Source organism: Corvus cornix, chromosome Z (genome assembly GCF_000738735.6).
Source record: "Corvus cornix cornix isolate S_Up_H32 chromosome Z, ASM73873v5, whole genome shotgun sequence".
NCBI classification, from domain to species: domain Eukaryota; kingdom Metazoa; phylum Chordata; class Aves; order Passeriformes; family Corvidae; genus Corvus; species Corvus cornix.
The window spans coordinates 41,890,009-41,910,338 of NC_046357.1; the positions used below are offsets into that span (position 1 = coordinate 41,890,009).

Below are 20,330 nucleotides of genomic sequence, written 5' to 3' on the forward strand. Positions count from 1 at the left end.
CCACTCCTCCCAGCAAGGCATTCAAAAGGTACAGGGACAGACAGGTAGCCTGTATTTTGAAGTGCACATATTTTGACAGTGTTAATTAAATGGCCCTTTTCTACAAGGACAGTTGATTTCCAACACCATGGACCATAAAGTTCTCCAGCATCAATTACAACCGTCCCGTGAGAAAACAAAACTCTTTTTTCACAGAATGCAAATGCATTCCCAGCCACACCATACAGAGCACAAACAAAGTCCTCATTGTTTCTGTCATTTATGGCTCCATGAGAAGAATTAAGAAAACCCTGTCAGAAGCAAAATATCACAATGCTGGCTGCAATTCTCTAGTTATGGAAATGTCGAAGAAATAGGAGTAACTGGAACACTGTAAATGGTACTTCTCTTTAGCCCCTAAATCCTGTTTATTATCCCTGTGAGGTTTTTAAGCCTGTTCACATGCAAGAATAGGACCCCTGCAGACAGCATTATTTGCTGATTTTGTTTTAAAGTGGAATCAGTTTAAAGATTAAAACAACACTGAAAAATTCTCTCCAAAGAGAATTGCTGATGCACATTCACCATTTCTTCCTGAACCCAACCAATTTATTTTTTTTATATGGGTCCTGAATTAAGTTGTACATTCTAATCCAAACATTTCCTTTTGGCAGGCTAGAAGTAAAAAAATGTTTAGTGCTTGCTTATACGTGCTAGCAATAATATCCATAAATTAAACCAGCTTAATTTAAATTAATTATAACCTTAGCAGTATCTAGCTAAGCCCTGAAGATAGTAATAACATCAAGAGATCATTTTCAAGGCAAATTGAAATATCTTCTGTATTTTTAAAAATTTTTCTAAGAGTTACTATTTGCTATTTTGATATGATGCATCAAGCCTTCATTTCAGTAGAGAGGTACATCACAGGAAGGAATAAGTACTTAAAAATATATCATTTAATAATATGCATATATTATTAGGAAAAAAAAAAAGGAAAAAAAAGAGAGAGAGAGAGAGGGATAAAAATACCCAGAAATCGGTAAACTTTGGAAACAGTGGTGTCTCTCTTCATGCCAAAAGCAAGCACTTAATTTAAAACCAGCTTTCACAGATCCTTTACTTAATGGACTTATCTACAAAGAGCAAACAGGGCTTGTCTTTGACAACTTTCTGAACAACGACAGAGCTTTATGTTTCTGAAGCCTACTCTCAAACTGTGGATCGCCCATTTTACAGATTAATCATACACAGATGCAGAGATATAAAAGCTAAGAGGCTTTATCAGGTCAGGACAATGTGCCTCATTGTTAGTTCTGAGAATAAGCTACAAGTCCCTCTGTATCCAAGCTGGCAATCCAGAGTCCCCACCAGCAATTATCTGCTCTGCACCAAGGCCTTCTCCTCCCTGTGAATATATTTTATACTCTATTGTCTCCGTTTTTATTACCCAAGGAATGCTCCCTGCCTCTGTTGCTTCCCACACTCTCCCTCCACCAGCAGCACCTGGTAGTGGGGAGTGGTCTCTCCTGCTCTTGCAGAGAAACCAAATAAATCATAAATCACAGTGACACAAATAAGTGATCTCAAGTATGCACTTTATGTCAAATAATCCTCTGAACAGACATGCTCTGGGAGAAAGACAGACTTTTGCTTCCTCTCCATCTGCCATCTTGCTTTCAGAAGTTTGCCTAGCTTTAAAAAAAGTGAGAAAAAAATTGAGAAGACAGGACAAACTAAAAAAATTGAAGTGATGTGTTCTCTGTCCAATCAATCATGAGTGTTCTTCCCTTCTTTTACAAAGTTGCAGCTTCAGAGAAGTTGCCATGAGGGACCAGGCATCATCTGTGAAGGTATTTAAAGCTGGAAACAGGTGATCTTCATGTAAAGTGTCACATTGTTTTAAGAGCTGGCAGTTCAACCCACCACACAGCTTTGCACAGACAAAACCAGTGTGCAATACAAAGTAAAAAGCAGACAGGTGCCACTATCCAAAACATCACTTCAACCTCATTAAGAAAATATTAAGAAGATGCATGAAACTTAAAGTGCTTCACATTTATAGAGGTAATATGAGGTTATCACGCCTATGTTTAATTCTCCCTGGAATTTAGCAAGTTAGGATTGCAATCAATCCTCCTCAAGGGGAAGACTTTTTTTTTTCAAATTTTCAGATTTTAAACCCAAACCTGACAAAAAAATAATTGAGGGCCTCACCTGGAAGCCAATGTTCCCAAAACTACAGCCAAAGAAAGGAAAAAGTGGACATGGAGGGGCCAAAGTTCAACACTTTTTGAAAAGTAGAGGCAGCTCACTTGGCTTCATGGGCCATGTTCTAGGCCTTTCTCCATTTGATATGCTTTAACACTATGCTAAGAAAGAAGAAAAAAAAAAAGAAACAAAACCCCAAACCCAATGAATTTGGGTAGTAATAGGCTGATAATAGTGCATTGACTACATCCCAAAACCAGCATCCAGGAAAAAAAAAAGATTAAAAGATGATATTAAATGCATTTCAGCATTAGTGCACTGTTGAATAGAGTGAAAAAGAATCATATGCTCATTGTAAACAAATGCCAAAAATTGTTTCCCTCCACCTTCTCACAATAATAATAAATGGTAATTTTTGAAAGAGCAAGCAAGAAACCAAACTGATTTTAACACTATTTTGTATTTTAAAATAAAAACCAGTATGTATGAAGATTTTTGTTGAGGCATGCTTTAAAATGTTTTTTCTCTTAAGTGAAGTGAGTGTACATTGTAAACGTCAGAGAAACAAAAATTGAAACAGTCTGCTGTACATTCCTGGAAATGAACTTCAAAGCACATCTGGTTTACATTTAACTAGTTATGTCACTGGAAACACAAACTAAACCATGGAGCTTGTCATAAAAATCTCAACTTTCACAGACTCTGGAGCCTCAAACCAGTCTCCTACTCCTCACATCAAATTGATAAAAAATTTCAATTGAACTACAAACAAAACCAGTGAAGGGTTTTGTTGTTTCTTCAGAGTTGCTGATGAGAGTCATATTAAAAATACAGTGGTGAGTAATAAGCATCAGAGCATTTTCAGAGCTCAGCACAGAGCTCCTGACTACAGCAGGATTTTACAACCAGTGAACTTGTAACTCCAAAACGAATTACAAGAAACAGGATTTGGGCAGAAAAAGAGTAATTTCTTTCTCTGCTGCCAACCCAGCATTACTACTGCCTACTCAATAGGAGCAAAAATGCAACACATTTAATAGGTTTTACAGACACTTTTACACAAAACCCCTCCTGACCAGCTTTTTTTACCTCACTGGCTAAATTTAGATGTCAACCTAACAATGAGATTAAAGATGTATAACATATTAATAGTATTATTACCCTAAAAAAATAAATCTAAGTTTACTGCTTGAAAATGTAGATACATTTTAATTCGACAAGATTGGCTGGGTTGTTTGCATTCTGGCTTCTCATGCACCTAGCTTTAGGTCACTGTTTTCTGGTCTGATGTTCTTGGTCGTAACACCTCCCCTTACCATACTGTATCAGTTTTTCTATCTAGAAGATTCCTTAAGAAACATGCACATTAAGGGCACACAGTACACTGTTTCCACAGCCAGAAACTTCCTGTGCAGAGACACTAATCACAGAGACATACCCTGAAGAATAAATTCCTTTGCACTGTGGGTAGATAGGCACTGAGACAACTTGGCACAGAAAGCTCTGTAAATCCATGGGGGTTGGCACAAGAAAAGCCCCAATCTGAACAAGTGCTACCCAAGTGCAACTTGCAGAAAGAGCAAGAACTAACTCTTAAAGGTGACCTGTGAAACCCACATGTATTAAAATATAAAGGAATATAATTTATTTTGCACAGAAGGAGTGAGGAAGTTTTGTATAGAACATGTGAATGACTTTATACCACCAGAACCTAAAACATTTCCACTTTCCTTTCTATATGTTTGCTTAGCTGTATGGCAGTAACTTCCACCTGATCAATAATAACAAGGAGCTGAGGACAATAACATCTTCCACCACTTCAGAAAAATCTGGGTGATTACACTGGTTCACATAACAAGAGTTTTGCAACAGGAAATTATAGCTTCCCCATCACTCACAGAAATGCAAAACCATTTACTATAAAAACTTTCTAATGATCACAAATGCTGAGATTTACGGACTGTGGAACCAAACAAAAAATAAAGAGGACCACTAAAATTCTACTACACCAAATACTAATTAAGAGTTGGCACATAAGCTAATACATCAAACTTTATTCTTTTTTTGGTACAGCTTTCCATATTTTTTTTAAATTAATTAAAATTTATCATTAGTTTCTGCTATATGACATTTTTTCAGCTTTAACATCTGTGTTAAATAGTAATATAAGAAAGCAATTTTGATTAAAGGACAATTTTAGTATTACTAGGCAGTAATATCCAGATCCTGGAATGCATCACACATAACAGGATTTGAGCTAGAATTAACTATCACCACAGACTGAAGGGAGAGAAGAAGGGAGAAAAGAAAAAGGAGAGTCTGTGATCAAAACAGATGCATTTTCCTAAATGACAGACACGGTGTTCCTGGTACATGGTCAAAGACAAGCACATATTGCCCTCTATTGTAGTTTAAAAATGTTGTAGCTAAGGAAAGGAAAGCATTTTCATATAAAACCAAAATTATTACTTTAAAAGAAATTCAACAGCAATACCCAGCACAATAAAAAGTACTGCATAGAAATTACAGGAGGAATGTGAAGATTTGTGCAACATCACAGCTCTCTCTTCTCCTCTGGTATCTCCTGTGATCATTTCGCTTCGATGTGACACAATAGACAACCAAATGGACACAACTTGCAGGTTCCTCACCTTCACAGGTGTCTGTCTCCGAGCTGAACAGGTAACCCTTGGGGCAGGAGCAGCTGTAGCTGCCCGGGGTGTTCCGGCAGAGCCCATTGTCACACAGCAGCCCATTCATGGAGCACTCGTCAACGTCTGCAGAGACAGGAGTCAGACCATGACCAAAAATGACAGTTCTTAGTTTCAAAGATCTAACTCATTTTCAGGTTTTTACTGCAAAAATTTCTGTTCTGCCTCTAAAGTTTTGGTTGTTTTTTTTTTTTTTTTTACTAGCAAGCTCAAAAATTAGTTAATGGTCAGTCTTAAAAGAATAATTATGTTTTCCTGCAATGACCTTGTCATTAGTGTGTCTACACCATATGAATTCAGGAAGGTCTATTTGCTTTGAAAACAGTATTTTAACTATTTTTTTTAAACACACAAACAGCGGTGTGTTAATTACTGTTCTAACTCTGTTTAATAGGCTAAAATTGTTTTTGTTATCCATGAAGTACATTAAAATCTATCCTGTACAGTTCATGTATGGCAGTCATCTCAAGAGTACACATGTACCTCCCCTCCAGAAGAGCACTGTATTTAAAAAAAACCCTATGATTAACACCAGGATATCAAGCACACTGACTAGGAAAATCCCATATCTTAACATAATTCCCTGAACTTCTCTTAAACTAACTGAAAATAATTCTAATAAAAAGTAATGTGTCTTCCTCATTGCCCTATTATTAATTCTATGAAAGAAAAAAAAAATCTATCATTTCAAGCCTTTTCTTCTAATGCCCATCACATGTTACAATAACCTAAGCATATAGAAGAATATTGATAGAGTAAGTACGGATAAATCTGACGTTTTATCCTGTTTCAGGGTGTCTCCTCTTTACTGTCTGCTTGAGTTCCCAAACCTAATACTGCAACTGAAATCTTAAATCAAATAGACTTTTAGAGAGCTTTTAAGTTTAAAAATAGAGAAGTGAGAATGCACTATAACTACAATCTGGAGAATTTTGGTTTCCCCAACTACTTTAGATTTTCCAACTTGTGCTTATGAATACATTTAGGATTCAGACAATAAAGCCTAAGTTTCCCCAGATGATGAATCCAAGATTTATGTCTGGCAGCCATGAATTAAAAAACAGCTCTTCTAAACTAACCTGTCCTTAATTTAACTTCATCTGATTTCAACCACGGAAAGGCAGATGGATTTGTAAATTTAAATTTTCAAGAGCAATTTCAGCTTATTGTCATACAATCCTTTAACCCAAACTGCAGCATGATGAATGCTTTATTTCCTTAGAATCTCATAGAATAACTTCAGATTTGGACTGCAATCTGTTGTGATACGCTCTGTAAAAACACAGAACAACATAGCTCATGCTCTAAACCCACTCTGACCTGGCAAAAATACTGTCTGCATTCTGACTGATTACCATTTCTATTTCCTGGCATCTCATAATCTATGTCTTTAATTAAAATCTTTCACCCTTTTATCTCTGTGCTCATAATTCAGTTCTTTCATGGAAAAATTCTATCTAAGAGTAAACACTTCTTCACATTCAGTGAGCTTTATCTTTATTTAAGTAAATACATAGATTATACTAGCACTTACCTAGTCCCAAGAGTAACTAGATAAATAAAATCCCTTCCCATAAAATCCACTTGGAGAATGAATAGTACCTGAAGCATTTTAAAAAGAAAAACACCAATAATTTTCTGCAGCAGTGCTTTTTCTGACAAAAGGTAGTACTTAGGGCTTTAGGAAGTAACTAGCTGTAAAGTTCCTTTATTTGAGCAGATGAAAGGAAACACTTTCTTTACTTTTTGTTTGCTTTGCATCACCAAGAAGGTATGTTTGATATGAAAACTGTACCACAGCTATATGGACCAGGTTTTGCCCACCAGAAATGGTGGGGGTTTGTTGAGCACAAACAGCAGTGACAGGTCAGTAAACCTTTACGTGCAAAATAAACACAGTACTTAAGGACGATACTTTAAGTATCCTGATGGTTTCAGAGAAACTTCCATTAGCTTGTAATTTAACCAAACTTCACCTTTCTGCTTAAAATTACAAGGCTATAAGCAACATTATTGTACAATGCACTTGTGGTATAATACACTTTTTTTGGATGTAAGAATTCCCAAAAGAAAAAAAACACTGGATTTCATGTATGACCATGAATAATAAAATTAATTAGACAGAGAACGAAACCTGAAGTGTTATCTCCTGCTTACACTTCCCAAACAGCAGTACTCACCCACTAAACGACAGGAAAACATACAGTAAGAAAAATAACTATGCAGCAACTGAGAAAAGCACCATTCCAGATTTTCTGCATTTTCATTATAACTTGAAGAAGCAGGTGCCTTGCAACCTAAATTCAGTCAGGTCAAATCAGCATCAATGTAGTGATAAATAATTCAGCCACAATAAAAAACAACAACTCACCCACACAATTGGTTCCAGCAGGGTCAGGCTCGTAGCCACTGTTGCAGTTACAGCGATAGCTGCCACGCAGGTTTTCACAAATCCCATTGGAGCAAATATCAGGATCCAAAGCACACTCATTAATATCTGTATTAGCACAACAACAGAAGATAATCAGACACTGACAGGTATGACAAACCTGTTCCTGTGAGAGGTGTGGGCAACACCTGACTCACTGGATGTGGAGGCTGTCATTCAGAACCAAGGTACAGCACAGGTGCAGACAGAAGGCTGAAACAAGTGATTATTCTCCTTTGTTTGACACTAGAAGGCTGAACCTGCAATACTGTGTCCAGGTTTGGGCCACTTTATATGGGTCCACTCCTCAAGCCTCCTAAGGCACCTATAGAAGCCTGTCTTGGCACTCCTTCCCAACGCAGCCCCAGCGTGCCCCTAGCTTTCCCAATCCCATGCCTACACATCTGGGCAGCTTTCCTGTACTCCTCACAGATTCTTCCCTGGTTCCACTGACTGTGCATTTCCTTCTTACACTTCAGTTTGATCAGAAGGTCCTCATTCAGCCATGCTGGTGTTTGCCTTCCTTGCCTGATTTCTTACATGCACAAGCAAAGAGCTCTTGTGATATCAGGAAAATATCCTCAAAGCTCTGTTCTGCTCCTTTAAACCTGAGGGCAGTTTCCCATGGAATCCCATCCACTGATGCCTTTAACAACTGAAAGTTCATGCTCATAAAATTCAGTGCTGTCTTTACTCTTCACCTGGTCCCTCAAGAGTACGAGTTCCACCAGGGCATGACCAATGCAGTCCAGGTTGCCATCAGTCTTGACATCACTAATTAGTTCAGCTGTGTTGGTAATCAACAGACCCAGTAACGCCTCTGCTATGTTTAAACTATCACCTGGATTAAGATATTGTCCCTTCAGCATGCTCCAAAGGTCTCCTGACTACACACAGCTCATGTCACTGTGACTGAATTCCCTCAGCAGCATCAGTGCCTGAGATGTAAGAAGAGACTGAAGGGACTGGATTTGTTCAGCTGAAAAGAGGAAATATCAGAGTGACCTCTAACAGCAGTTCCTTGATCTTATCAGATGATTACAGAGAAGATGGAACCAGACTCCTCTTTGAGGTGCACAATGACATGGCAAGAGACCATTTGCAAGATACAACAGTGGAAACTTAAATTAAACACCAGGAAAACAATTCTTCGCCACAAGTGTGGCTAAACACTGGAGCAAACTGCCCAAAGAGGCTATGGGAACTCCATCCTTGGATATTTTCCAAATTCCACCAGGCAAGGCCTTGAGAAATGGTTCAACTTTGATGATACTGCTGCTCTGAGCAGAAGGTTATGTTGGATGACGTCCAGATATCCTTTCCAACCTAAATTGACAGGGAACTATGTGTCTGTAAGAAAAAACTTGATGCAAAATACCTAGACTGTGCACTCAGTGCCTGTGGTTTAGGGATCTAGATAAGAAGTTATAATTTATAAGGTGACACAAGAATTTTCCTAATACAGCAGTAATGCATAGGTGAAAACTACAGCCTATTCAGTCCTGTAAGAACTTGTTGAAAATTTAAAATTTTTCTCAGGTAGACAGAACAGGATGATGGATGAGTTATATTCCTGATTTACAGTCCCATATAAAATTTCTGCTGTAGTTGGAAAATTCCAAAATATTCATATGAACTATAAGACCAGGAATGGACTAATTTTAATACTTTCTGCCTCTAAGGAAAAGAGGGTTTTTCAATATTTTCCTTCTTCCCATATGGTAAGCCCATTACTTTAAATAGTTCCTTTCCCAAGCCCAGGAAAGAACAGAGGGGATGCTGGCCTAGCTGTGACTTCATGAAAGGCTTGTTTTATACTTGTAGGGCTCAACTTTTTGTAAAGAACATTTCCCTCTTTAATCACAGTGCAGTTTAGATACTGATTTACATTTAATCACATATGCATTTGGGAAAACCATGCTATCCCTGGATAAAACTCAATGCTATGAGACACCTGAAAAAATTAATAAGAAAATACGATTTAGTGTACTACTTCAGATTTGTATTTTCTTTAGAGCAAAATGTATTCTGTAGCTTACTAAACATGCTTGAATCCTGGGGACAAGCCACACAAGCAGTGTACAGTCAGTGACAGGAGCAGCAGCATGAAAATTGACTGCAATGTTGCTGTACAAGATGTACAGAGAATCCTGTGTTTGCTCTAGAAACCTGAACAAAGAAGGACTTTAGCTGAGACATGAACCCATGATCTTTGTCATGCATTTGGTAGACAGCACAGTTGTTTTAATGTTTTAATGAGAAACTGTATTTTCCATGTATCCAAAAGGACACATGACCTCCCTACCAGGCTGCATGCAAGTTCTCATGGCAGGATGCTGCTTGTACAACAGCACTACTGAATGCTGACATTATTTATCTGAGGCAGAGATTCTTCAACAGACCATGTATAATTCACTGAAAAGTAAACTGAGACAATTCACAAATTCTGTGGATTTCAGATTACTTGTAAGCTTGCAACATGTCAAGCTATTAAGAAAAAAAATATGCAGATACATACAGCACTGAACAAAAACAGAATTTCTTTTATTACAGTGTTGTTTTAAAAAGTTATTTAGGCCATTACTAAATATAATGATGGGAGTTCTCATTCTGTTCGTGCTGAATGGAACAGGAGTTTTAATGCTGAAAAGGATAATTATTATAACACAGCAATAAATTGGTGTTCCTGTATTCCCCTATTCCTTCTTCAACCCATTTTACTTATCTGGCAACTGCAGCATGATTTGCCCTTACTTCAGGCCTGGCTCAGCCATTAGTTTTTAAAATCCTTGTCTCTGTGGTACTAGAAAAAGGATCTGGAGCTTTACAGCTCCCAGTACTAAATGCAAGGGGTCACTTTCAGGACTGTTTTTCACAAGGATATGCTTTTTTCAGTAAGCTCCCTTCCCAGTTTTAACTCTACACAGAAAAAATCTGTCCATGCAAATAAGCATGAGTGAACACTGGATCTGGAGTGAAAAACTGCTCTATTACTATCTCAGCTGAATGAAAATCAACTTCAAATGCAAGTGACTCCTGTCACTGCCCAAATGAGGGAGAGCTGTTTTATGCCTAATCTCAAAAAATCTCTCATCTCAAAAAAAAAGTATATATATTATAGGTCAGAACTCTGAGACAGATTACTTTTTTTTCTTGATAGGGTCAGGCAAAATCCACTGTTGTAGAGAATTAATTCCAGCCTTTTCTTAAACACTGTAATGTAAAAAATACTGTACTTTGAGAATTAAAATAATAAAATCAACATATTAATCTTAAGGTTGAAAAGTCCACTCTAGTATGTTATCAAAAAACATAATTCTGAGGATAGGGATTTTTAACTTTGAATCATATTATTAAAGAAAATATGCAACATACCTCTTCCATCAACAGTAATACCAATTCCACTGCTACACAGGCCATGGAACTCAGCTGCTCAGTTAAAGCAGAGATGTTGGGGGAAAGAAAATGTTATTTCCAGTATTTCAACTCCTTTCATCCTAAACTAAATCTACGTGATTTTTTTCCAAACTAATTTTTCTACAATGTAACTAACAAAATGCCAGTGTTCACATGAAATAGCCATTTATAGATAATTTAGTTAAATCTGTCAGGCAGCACTCCATCCTGAACTTTCATACATACACAAAACCAAAATTAGATGACAAAGAGTTAAACACTCAGGTGATTTCTTTACAGTCTTGACACGATGCCCTTTTCATTTACTGCTTTAAATCACAATGTCAGTTTTGCTTCTTTTTTTCTAAGTAGTCATCTGCTGCTTCAGAAAATAACACTGAATGGAAATTCTGTCCAAGATGCATCATCTCAGTTCTGCAGTCAAAAGATTTTTCTTTTTTTAATCTATCTGGTTTGCCTAAAGAATTGATTCTTATAACATGAAATACAGATTTCTGGAAATAATAACGGCTGCTTTTTTAAACTGGACTGACTGGACCAGGAAATTTACTGATTCATTGGAGAATTCTGCTTATTCTCTTGCAAGAATTATTACTTATAGCAAACACTTAATTCAGGAACCCACAATTCACCCATGTGTACCCTATTCACTTTTCTTTAGGGCATAAAAAAATCAACAACGTGATCTCAACAAGACTTTTTTTTTTAAGTCTGTATTTTCACTGTACTACTTAAATAAACACAAAATTTTACCTGAGTTTTTAGCAGGGCAGGGATGACATGGCTCTCCAAAGCCATAGTCAGGGCTGGCACAGCAGCATTCAGACTTTGTCACAGCACCAGGGAAGGGACGGACACACAGCCCTTTTCTGATGCCTCCATAGCATGTGCTACGCACATGAGTGTCTAAAAAAAAAAGGACAAGGGAACAAATCATTATTTCCTTAGGCTAAGAGTGCAATGTGTGCATACTATCCCAGCAAAAGCTAAAACCCCTTTTTTGGTCAACAAAAAGGTCACACTGGCTACATCTGCACTGCCTTAATAATGCTGATGGCACCAAGGCCAAATCTCAATGTGGTTACCTCCTGGGGCTTTCTCCAGAGCACTTTAAAACCACCAAAACCAGCATTTCATGACTTGATTCAAAAGCATTACACAGGACCCAGCAAAGATGACCCACATCCTGAAGCAGCTCTGTAAATCCATCAACACATATCCCAGTAAGAAACACAGAAGGGCCTGGATCAGCATGTGGTGGCTGATTTTCCCCTTTGAGAAGTACCAGAGACATCTCTTACTTCCAAAATGATTCCTCAGGTAGGGTAACTCACCAGCAGCCCAGGGCTGGTAATATGAGAGAATACCTGCTTCTGAAAGACGAAACAATGATCTCCAGCTGTATTTACAAAATTATGAACAGAAATGCAATTTTAGCAGATTGTTCAGACCAGCATTTACAAGACATGACCATCTTAGTAAATTTATGTGTAAACAGGCACCATTGCTGGATTAGCACACCAAAGAGGCCCCAAAATCTAGCTGGGAACAGCAATTTAGCAAATCTTACACACAACTAGGCAGTGAGGAGGGCAGCAGTACTGCCCAGAGTGTAAGAAACTTCTAGGGGTTTGTGATTAAAAACCCACTCTGGAAGTTACAGTGCCAGCCTTGGGGAGAGGGCTGCAAATGATAACAAAGATAAACCAGCACTTATCATACAACACATAACACCTGAAAGGTTCTTCAACTTCAAAAATAATGCGAAAAAAAGACAGCAGAAAAGTTATACAGGTCAACCATACACCTGTAGGACTCACCATGCTGCCAATCTTACAGCTGATTTAGTCACATAAATCAATTTAACAGCCTTGACCAGTAAAATATAGTAAGAAGCATCTTCCAAGGCAGACACTCCATACCTACTTTTAGAGGAATAATCATCTCCTATACTTATCCAAGAACTATGGGAATGTCTCCAAAACTGCTTTTTATGCATTTTGTTTTTTGTTTTTTGTTGCTCTCTTCAGTTTTTGGTCTTTCTAGGGTTCAATGCCTTTTTCATGTTTGCTTACAAGATAGTATTAGAGATCTTTTAACAAGCATGTGACTGGACAGTTCTTCTAAAAATGTGTAGTTGAGAACTGAAAGATACATATAAACAGTCTTTACTTTTGACTCCTGTAATTCTGCTGACACTGTTGGAGCTCCAGAAATACTCTTCGTTTCAGGTATCTTTATGGGCCAGGACAGAATACGGTTTTAATTTATGCTCCTTGTCAGTCCCCCAGTAAAACTACCATGCCTTGTGGCCTGGACATGAGCCTGAGTGGACTCAGAAACTGAAATGGGCTTGAGGGAATCCAGACAGTCACTTGCTTGAAGTTTGACCCCAAAACAACAAAGAGAAGTTGCATGAAAAGTTTTACAGTGAATGTTGAATATCCAGTGCCAATCCAAATAAGAACTGGCAATTCCTTATGTGTTCTGTCTGCTCTTTGAGTGTTGTAAGCTGGCTCCTGTATAACAGTACTGCCTGCACATAAATGTTTTCTCTTGCTTTTGGTATCCCATGGAACAGATAGTTCTGGAGAATAGCTAAATATGTCCTAAATTTTAGAATTTTTTCTTTGCCAAGAATCTAGGTGAAGCCAGTACAGTTTGCTTGCACTTGACATCAGGAAAAGATTACAATTCTGGGAAACAGTTGAGGACTTTTGCACAAGAAACGTGTGTTCATTTACTTTGCAAAATAATTAGTGGCATCATATCCTTTCCCTCCACCTCAGAAAAGCCCAGTTGCCACTCTGACAAGTTCTGCCATGAGCAAGGGGGCTTCAATCACTGCCCTCAGAGCACTAAGAATTTATTTTATGCCCTGGATCAGAGATTAGCATGGCTGCTGCTGTAGCCATGTACCTTTTTATGGGACACTTCACTCTTTCCCAAGGCATATCACTTCTACATTCTTAAATTGGCAGTGTAGCACTTCAGTATCTACAAAAATGATCATCACCACGTTTGTGGTCGACATCAGGTGGCCAGTGCTTGACCCACACTCAGTGAAAGTCACTGCACCCATCCAGGAGCCTTAGAAGGACAAATCAGGATGAGGACAGACACTTTTCCATTTGGCTCTACAAAATTACCAGAGTGAAATGAACTTTAGTTGCTGTGTCCTGGATGACTCTGGCTCTGGGCAGAGGTAATTAGAAGTGTCTCAGCAGAGAAAAAACACTGTGTGAAGCTGCAGCCGCAGCTCAGCCCAAGTCCTGAGGTGATACACAGACACTCACAGGGCCAGCTGAGGTGTCCAAGCATGGAGCTGCAGCTGGAAGTACAGCCAAACCTAAAAAGCCTGAAAATATTCAAATATTGGAAGTTTGGGTCCAAGTATCTATCTAGCTGTTCCATGACTCTGTAACTGTTCCTTTCCCAAGCATTTGTTCCCCCTTGCTGTACTTTTTTCAAGCTTGTGTAACATTTTGTGATTGACTCAGCCATACTTATAAATACTAAGTAAAACAGCATTTTTTTTTTCTATGTATACTCCCACCAGGATCACGGTCATTATTCAGAAGTAAAATAGAGCTCAGAGAAAGAGGGAGGCAGCTGGACTCTGGGCTCTTAGATTTTATATTTCTTGCTAGTTACCTAGCAGACTTACGGGAATGATCTTACAAGAGGCCCAATTTAAATTATTAATTTTCAAACTACCAATAATCTTCTAGCAGCCAGAATGTCTGAAAAGTATTTTTTAGCTCATGCAATATATGGAAGAGAACAGCCAGACATAGAATTCCTGTAGTTAAACAGCATGTGGATTATATATAAACACACATACACAATTCTGAACAGTGGATTGGCTTGGAAATTCTATTCTCGAAGTCATGTGTGAGGATATTTTGTTATGCAATATTTGAAATTTCCTATGTTACTTTATGGCTGGAATAATTACATCATCTTCTTAAAATGAATTTTCCAACTAGATCATGATTCTGCCTTACGATTTTTTTGTCCTATTAAGGGTATTTCCTGTTGAAAATAAAAGCATTTATGGTAAACCTTAAAGCAGTGTAACACGTAACTTCTAAATAAATGGTGTTCACAGATGATGGCCAACTTGTGAAGTCTTTTGCTCCTAGAACTGTGGCAACATTAGGTAAATGAAAGCACAGAAAATTGAGTACTGTATTGATTCTTTACAGTTGTATCACTGACGGGTAAAGATGAGGCCAACTTGGAACACAAAAAAGGTACTGAACGGCCTGTACTCAAATCTGGTTTTGTTGGTGCGACACTGAGCAATGAAATTCCAGTATTTAAAACAGTACACCAAGCCTTTTCTCATTGTTTAACTTCTCACTGCTTTTCTCCAAACTTTTAATAAACCAGAAGAAAACATCTCGGCTACCACATAGGAGGGAACACAACTTGCTTTTGTTGGTTCAATCTTTAGTACAGTTTTGCTTACTAGAACACTTAATTTTTTCAAAACAACAAAATTTGCATTCCAACTGTGAGACTGAGAATGTGTTCTGTCTTTTTTTGAGCCTATGTTTTTAAGCCATTCTCAGTGTTTATCATACGTTTTTTAGGCTGAAGTGGTAACAGAAGGGGCTAGCTTGTGCTGGCACTTGGTAGAAACACTTGTCCTAGTTTTTGTTTTAAATAATTTCGAGCTTTTGCACCATCTGAAGTGTTATTTAAAATGAGCTGATAACAGCAACACGAGGCTTTAGTATCTCCCATCCCTCTGGTGTGAGAACCTGCAAGCATCCTGATGCATTGTTTTTCCTTTATCTGGAAATATGCTGATAAGACAAAGGCAGATACAACATCCCTGAGCCCATCAGCAAGAACAGTCATAGCACTGATTAATAAATAGGATTGTTGTAGAGTCTATTGTCACTAACGTGCCTGATGACAGACACATGCAGGAGCTGGGGAAGGAGAAATTTAGGGGATATAGAATTGATGTTCTGATATGCAGAGGGAAAAGATGGTTTCTCCTGTGGATTAAATTACGGGACTTTGCAGTCCACACAGCACTGTAACTCTCAGAAATCCTTGTAAAATATGTATTCCTCTTCTCCCTCCTCATCAGCAATCAGCAGAAAACAAGGGATTAAATATTTCTTGTGCTCCACACCTCTTTTAATTCTTCATCATCTTGAAAATCATCCATTTTTGTCCCACGAGCTCCCTGAAGTTATGCAAAGCTGAGTGAAGAATCTCTTAAATGCCAATCAGTACAATTTGAGAGGATAAGAGACTGATTACATGGCAAAATATTATTTTTCATCAGACTAGAAAGGGCATGCCTCAAAACCAAAGAGATGCCAGGAAGACTAAGCACTCTAAATTCAATTTATATGAGCAACAGGTAAACAAGAGGTAGCACCTCTCCAATTCCACAAAAGAAATTAAGTTTCTTGTCTATTAACACTAGTATTACAGAGTTGCATCTTGTCTGTGGTTTGACATCAACATAATTTAGAACGGTATCATTTGGTGCATTTAATTTGGAAATTAATTGACTTGATAATTCCCCTTGTTTTTCAATGAAGAAAAAAGAATAAATCTCACTTACCCACACACACACGACCATCAACTCCAACAACCAAGCCAGGTGGACAACCACACCGAAATGAGCCTTCAGTATTTATGCAATGACCATTCATGCAAATTCCTGATGTCTGGCATTCATCAATATCTAAGAGGAGGCAAGACAATTCAGCAATCAATCTGGTTTTAAGCAAGACTACAGTGAATAGTTTCAGACCATTATCAAATTACTTTATGAAAGCTGATTAATCATCATAATATCCTTGTTTTATTTCTAATAAAAATTTAATCTTGGAATAACTAAAATTCCAGCTGCTCAAACAAACAAACAAAAAACCAAATCAAAACACACTGAAATGTAGGATTAGAGCTACTTCATATTCTATATCAAGCAAAAGAAACTATAAATTTTCCCCTTTGTCCATCCCATGGTATTTTAAATATCCTTTGATGGTTAATTTTAATTTCAAAGAACTTTTAAGTGGTCATCAATTTCTAAGCACAACTGCATGTAATTAAGAAAAGCACAACTAATAAAAATGGTTCAACTTCAAATCAGAAGGCTAACAATTTATATAAATTTACTAGAAATGCCTCAAGCCCAAACCTACCTCTAAGGGCAGCAACAGGTATCTTCACTTAGTTTGCTGAAACTGAAGCTAAATCAGACTATATTCTTAAAATGTTTAATAGAATTTTTTAGTGATTGCACTTTAAAAAGCTTATAATGCTGTGTGGCCAGTAAAATGACTCAAGTGCTATGCACTCTGAATTACCAGAATAATGACCTGGAAAATGTGTGTGTGTGTGTATGCAGGGTGTTCATCAATGTAAAATCTTTCAAACCTCTTAAATTTACCATACTGCTGCTCACTTCACCATCTCACATAGGGCCTGAATGTTTTGATGCATTTACAATGCCCCAAGATTTTTCAGAAGCTAGTTTATTGTGGCTTTCACAATACTATTAAACAGTTCTTTCAGTGAGCTAAGGATCTGTTTCTAATCCAGGCAGCTAAAGAAATCTACTGTAGTGAGCAGCAAGGTGTTACACAGTGTTGAATCAATCCATGTGAGCAGACTGCCATTCCTGCAGGGTTGAACAGACAGGAAAAGCCATTTTCAATCCCTATCCCCCAATTTTTACATACCAGTACAGTAACGTCCATCTGGAGCCAGAACAAATCCTGGTTTACAGATGCATTTAAAACTCCCATCCTCATTTATGCACATCCCATTCAAACACATGTTTGTCGTGGCACACTCATCATGGTCTATAAAACATTGCAAAGAAAACTGCTTTTAGTTTCTCACCCTCCAGAAGACGACACAGTGAAAATAAACAATCAGGACTGGTTGGCATGTTCCTTCACTTGAAGATTGGTTTTTAATCATAACCCTAATAAAGTATCTAAAGAGTTTTCATTCTATAGACAAAGTAGAAAGTTTTTTCATGCTCTGATCAGTTGCTTTGCATACTTCAGCAGGCTGTGTATGAAAGAACAGGGTGTGTCTTCCTTTCATACATGAGAGGATAAAAACCTTCCATCACCTGAGAGAATTAAACTTGTTGTTTATCTGACAGGGCTTTTTCTTGACACCATGCAGCCAAAATTAAAACAAGGCATTTCTTCAGCAATGCTGATTTATTGAGCATCTGCCGTGAAGCTTTTTAGAAAAATATTATTCCTGGGACTCTTGAGGATAGGTGTAGCCTCAAAAACAAAAATTACCTCAATTTTTTTTTAAAATCATACAGGTCTGTATAACAACTATTTGAATGAAGGGTCTCTAAGTTCACAGTATTTCAGGAAAGGTAATCCTTAATGATCCTTAACTGTAGTATGAAGTATAGTTTCTAGAACCACCAAGCTAATGCCTGCCCCATTCTTTAGAAGAGTCCTTACCCACACAATTTTTTCCATTTGTAGTCAATTCAAACCCAGCATTGCAAATGCACTGGAAGCTTCCCTCAGTGTTTACACACCGGCCATTTTTACAAAGAACACCGTTCTGAACACACTCATCGATATCTAAGGGCAAGAAAAAACAAACCAAGCCAAACAAAATCCTACACAAACTGAGAACTATGGTCAGATAAAAGTGCATTTAGAGACATTTATTGCTTTGAAAAATACTGGCATGTCACTTAAATATTACTTAGAAAAAGAATTCAAAATTAAGTGAAGAATTTAATTTCCTTGCATCAGGGAAATATATTTATTATTTTTGCAGACATGTACAACAAATGCTACATTTTGTGATGCTTAGCAATTACTTCATGAATACCTTAAAGAACCTACTCACACTTTCATCTGCATGCATACATAAAAAACACCTGTCATTCCATTTCTTTTCTTTTTAGAACTCCTGTCTGGGTAACTCCCTGGATGGATATTCCAGAATAATGGTTAAATATTAAAAGACAACAACAGAACAAAAGAGGTGGCAGCCCAGCTGTACAATGCCAATTAATTTAACATTTGCATTTACTGAAATTGCACTCCTATTTTTTAAATTCAAACAGAGTCTGTTGCAAGGGGTCAGAACATCAGCAATGGCAGCAGACATGGAGCAGTTTTCTTACCAATGCAGGCTTGCTTGGTAGGAGTTCTCTGGAAACCTGTGTGGCACTTGCAGTAATAGGAACCAGGTGTGTTGACACAGTCCCCGTTGGAGCAGGGGTTTGATGTGCACTCATCAACATCTGCTGGCAGCAAAGAGAGGCATTAGTGACTTCACAATGTCTACAACACTTTTTTTCCCCTAAGTCTGGAAGCTTCTAAGTGAAAAAGATGGTAACTAACAGCCAGATGCTAAATATTAAAGCCTCTTCTTAGTGCAAAATCACTGCTTTGCTGAGAACTCAGGGCTCTTCTTAGTTCAGCTAGGCAGGCATTTTTAAGAAGTGAAGAGGCACTGCATAATTTGTAAGCATCTTGAGGGACAACAGAAAAAAATCTGCTAGAGAATTTTGAGACCTGATGGTTGCCTAGAGAAAGTGAACAACACTTAATACAAAATAGTTTAATCTAACTCAATGATGGTTTATGCTCCTTTGGAATAAAACCAATACTAATCAAAATTGGGACTTTATAACTAGATCAAATCATGGCATCCAAAAACTACCCCTATTACATTACAGGTTTATTGTCAAAATGTGAGGAGGGGGCCGCACACCAGCAGGAGGGATTCTTAATGAGACCACAGTCTGCGCACCACATCTCAATTATTTATGTCCCACTGCATTCTCAACCCCAGTCTTTGCACTGAGTGATGCCAGATTTAATCTAACCCTTTTCTGTAATGTACCTTACTCTCCTTTGCAAAGGTTTCTGGTATTTGGGTGCAACCAAACCAAACACATTTTAACCAATTTAACCAATGTTAGGTAACCACTTAGAAATAACTCTTATTTGACATGGGGCTCTGCAAACTTTACAGTTCCTTTCAAGAATCCTTCCCAAATTTGATGCCCAGTAGGTACCAGTGAGTCAGACATGTCTTTGGCTCACGACAGCCACTCCCAGATCTAAAATAGCATCAACTGTTCTCCTCATTACATTTCTGTAAACCCTCCAGGACCCTTGCCCATTGTAATCCAGAGAACAGAGTCGTTGTATCCCACTGGTCTGGCAGGGCAGGATTGCTGACTCAGTCCCCCCTCCTGCAGCTCCTAGAGGATGACCTAAGCAGCTACTCTCTGCTAGAGCTCAATGTACAGGTTACAAATGGATCCCTTGAGGAAATCCCCTATTCCTTTATCAGTAACTTTTGCTAATTCGACTTTTTCCTCCAGCTAGGCCCTTCATTTCACTTACAATGAATTTGTAATTACTCATCTCTTCACTTAGGCAGGCTTTTAACACCACAAAGCCAGCGGTGATACCCAGGAGCTGCTGACATCTGGCTGAAAGATGCCATAAGAAGCTCTGAAGCCACTGCTGATCAGTTCCTAACAATGATGATTTTCCCATGTATTTCGGAGTTCATGCTTCCAGAAATCCCAGGGAAAT

At 37.9% G+C, this 20,330-nt stretch overlaps 1 protein-coding gene across 3 annotated transcripts in view; it reads right to left on the reverse strand.

Moving 5' to 3' along the window:
- FBN2 (fibrillin 2) overlaps positions 1-20,330 on the reverse strand; it is a 119,471-nt gene that overhangs the window by 55,904 nt on the left and 43,237 nt on the right. For 2 of the 3 annotated variants that reach the window (XM_039567475.1, XM_039567473.1), the window contains 8 exons: positions 18,902-19,024; positions 18,222-18,347; positions 17,466-17,588; positions 16,340-16,462; positions 11,500-11,652; positions 10,705-10,758; positions 7,273-7,398; positions 4,842-4,967 (listed from right to left, as the gene is read on the reverse strand). In XM_039567475.1, the coding sequence (XP_039423409.1) occupies positions 4,842-4,967; positions 7,273-7,398; positions 10,705-10,758; positions 11,500-11,652; positions 16,340-16,462; positions 17,466-17,588; positions 18,222-18,347; positions 18,902-19,024 (954 nt within the window). The remainder of the gene's footprint in view (positions 1-4,841; positions 4,968-7,272; positions 7,399-10,704; positions 10,759-11,499; positions 11,653-16,339; positions 16,463-17,465; positions 17,589-18,221; positions 18,348-18,901; positions 19,025-20,330) is intronic. The other variant, XM_039567474.1, reaches the window with a different exon arrangement.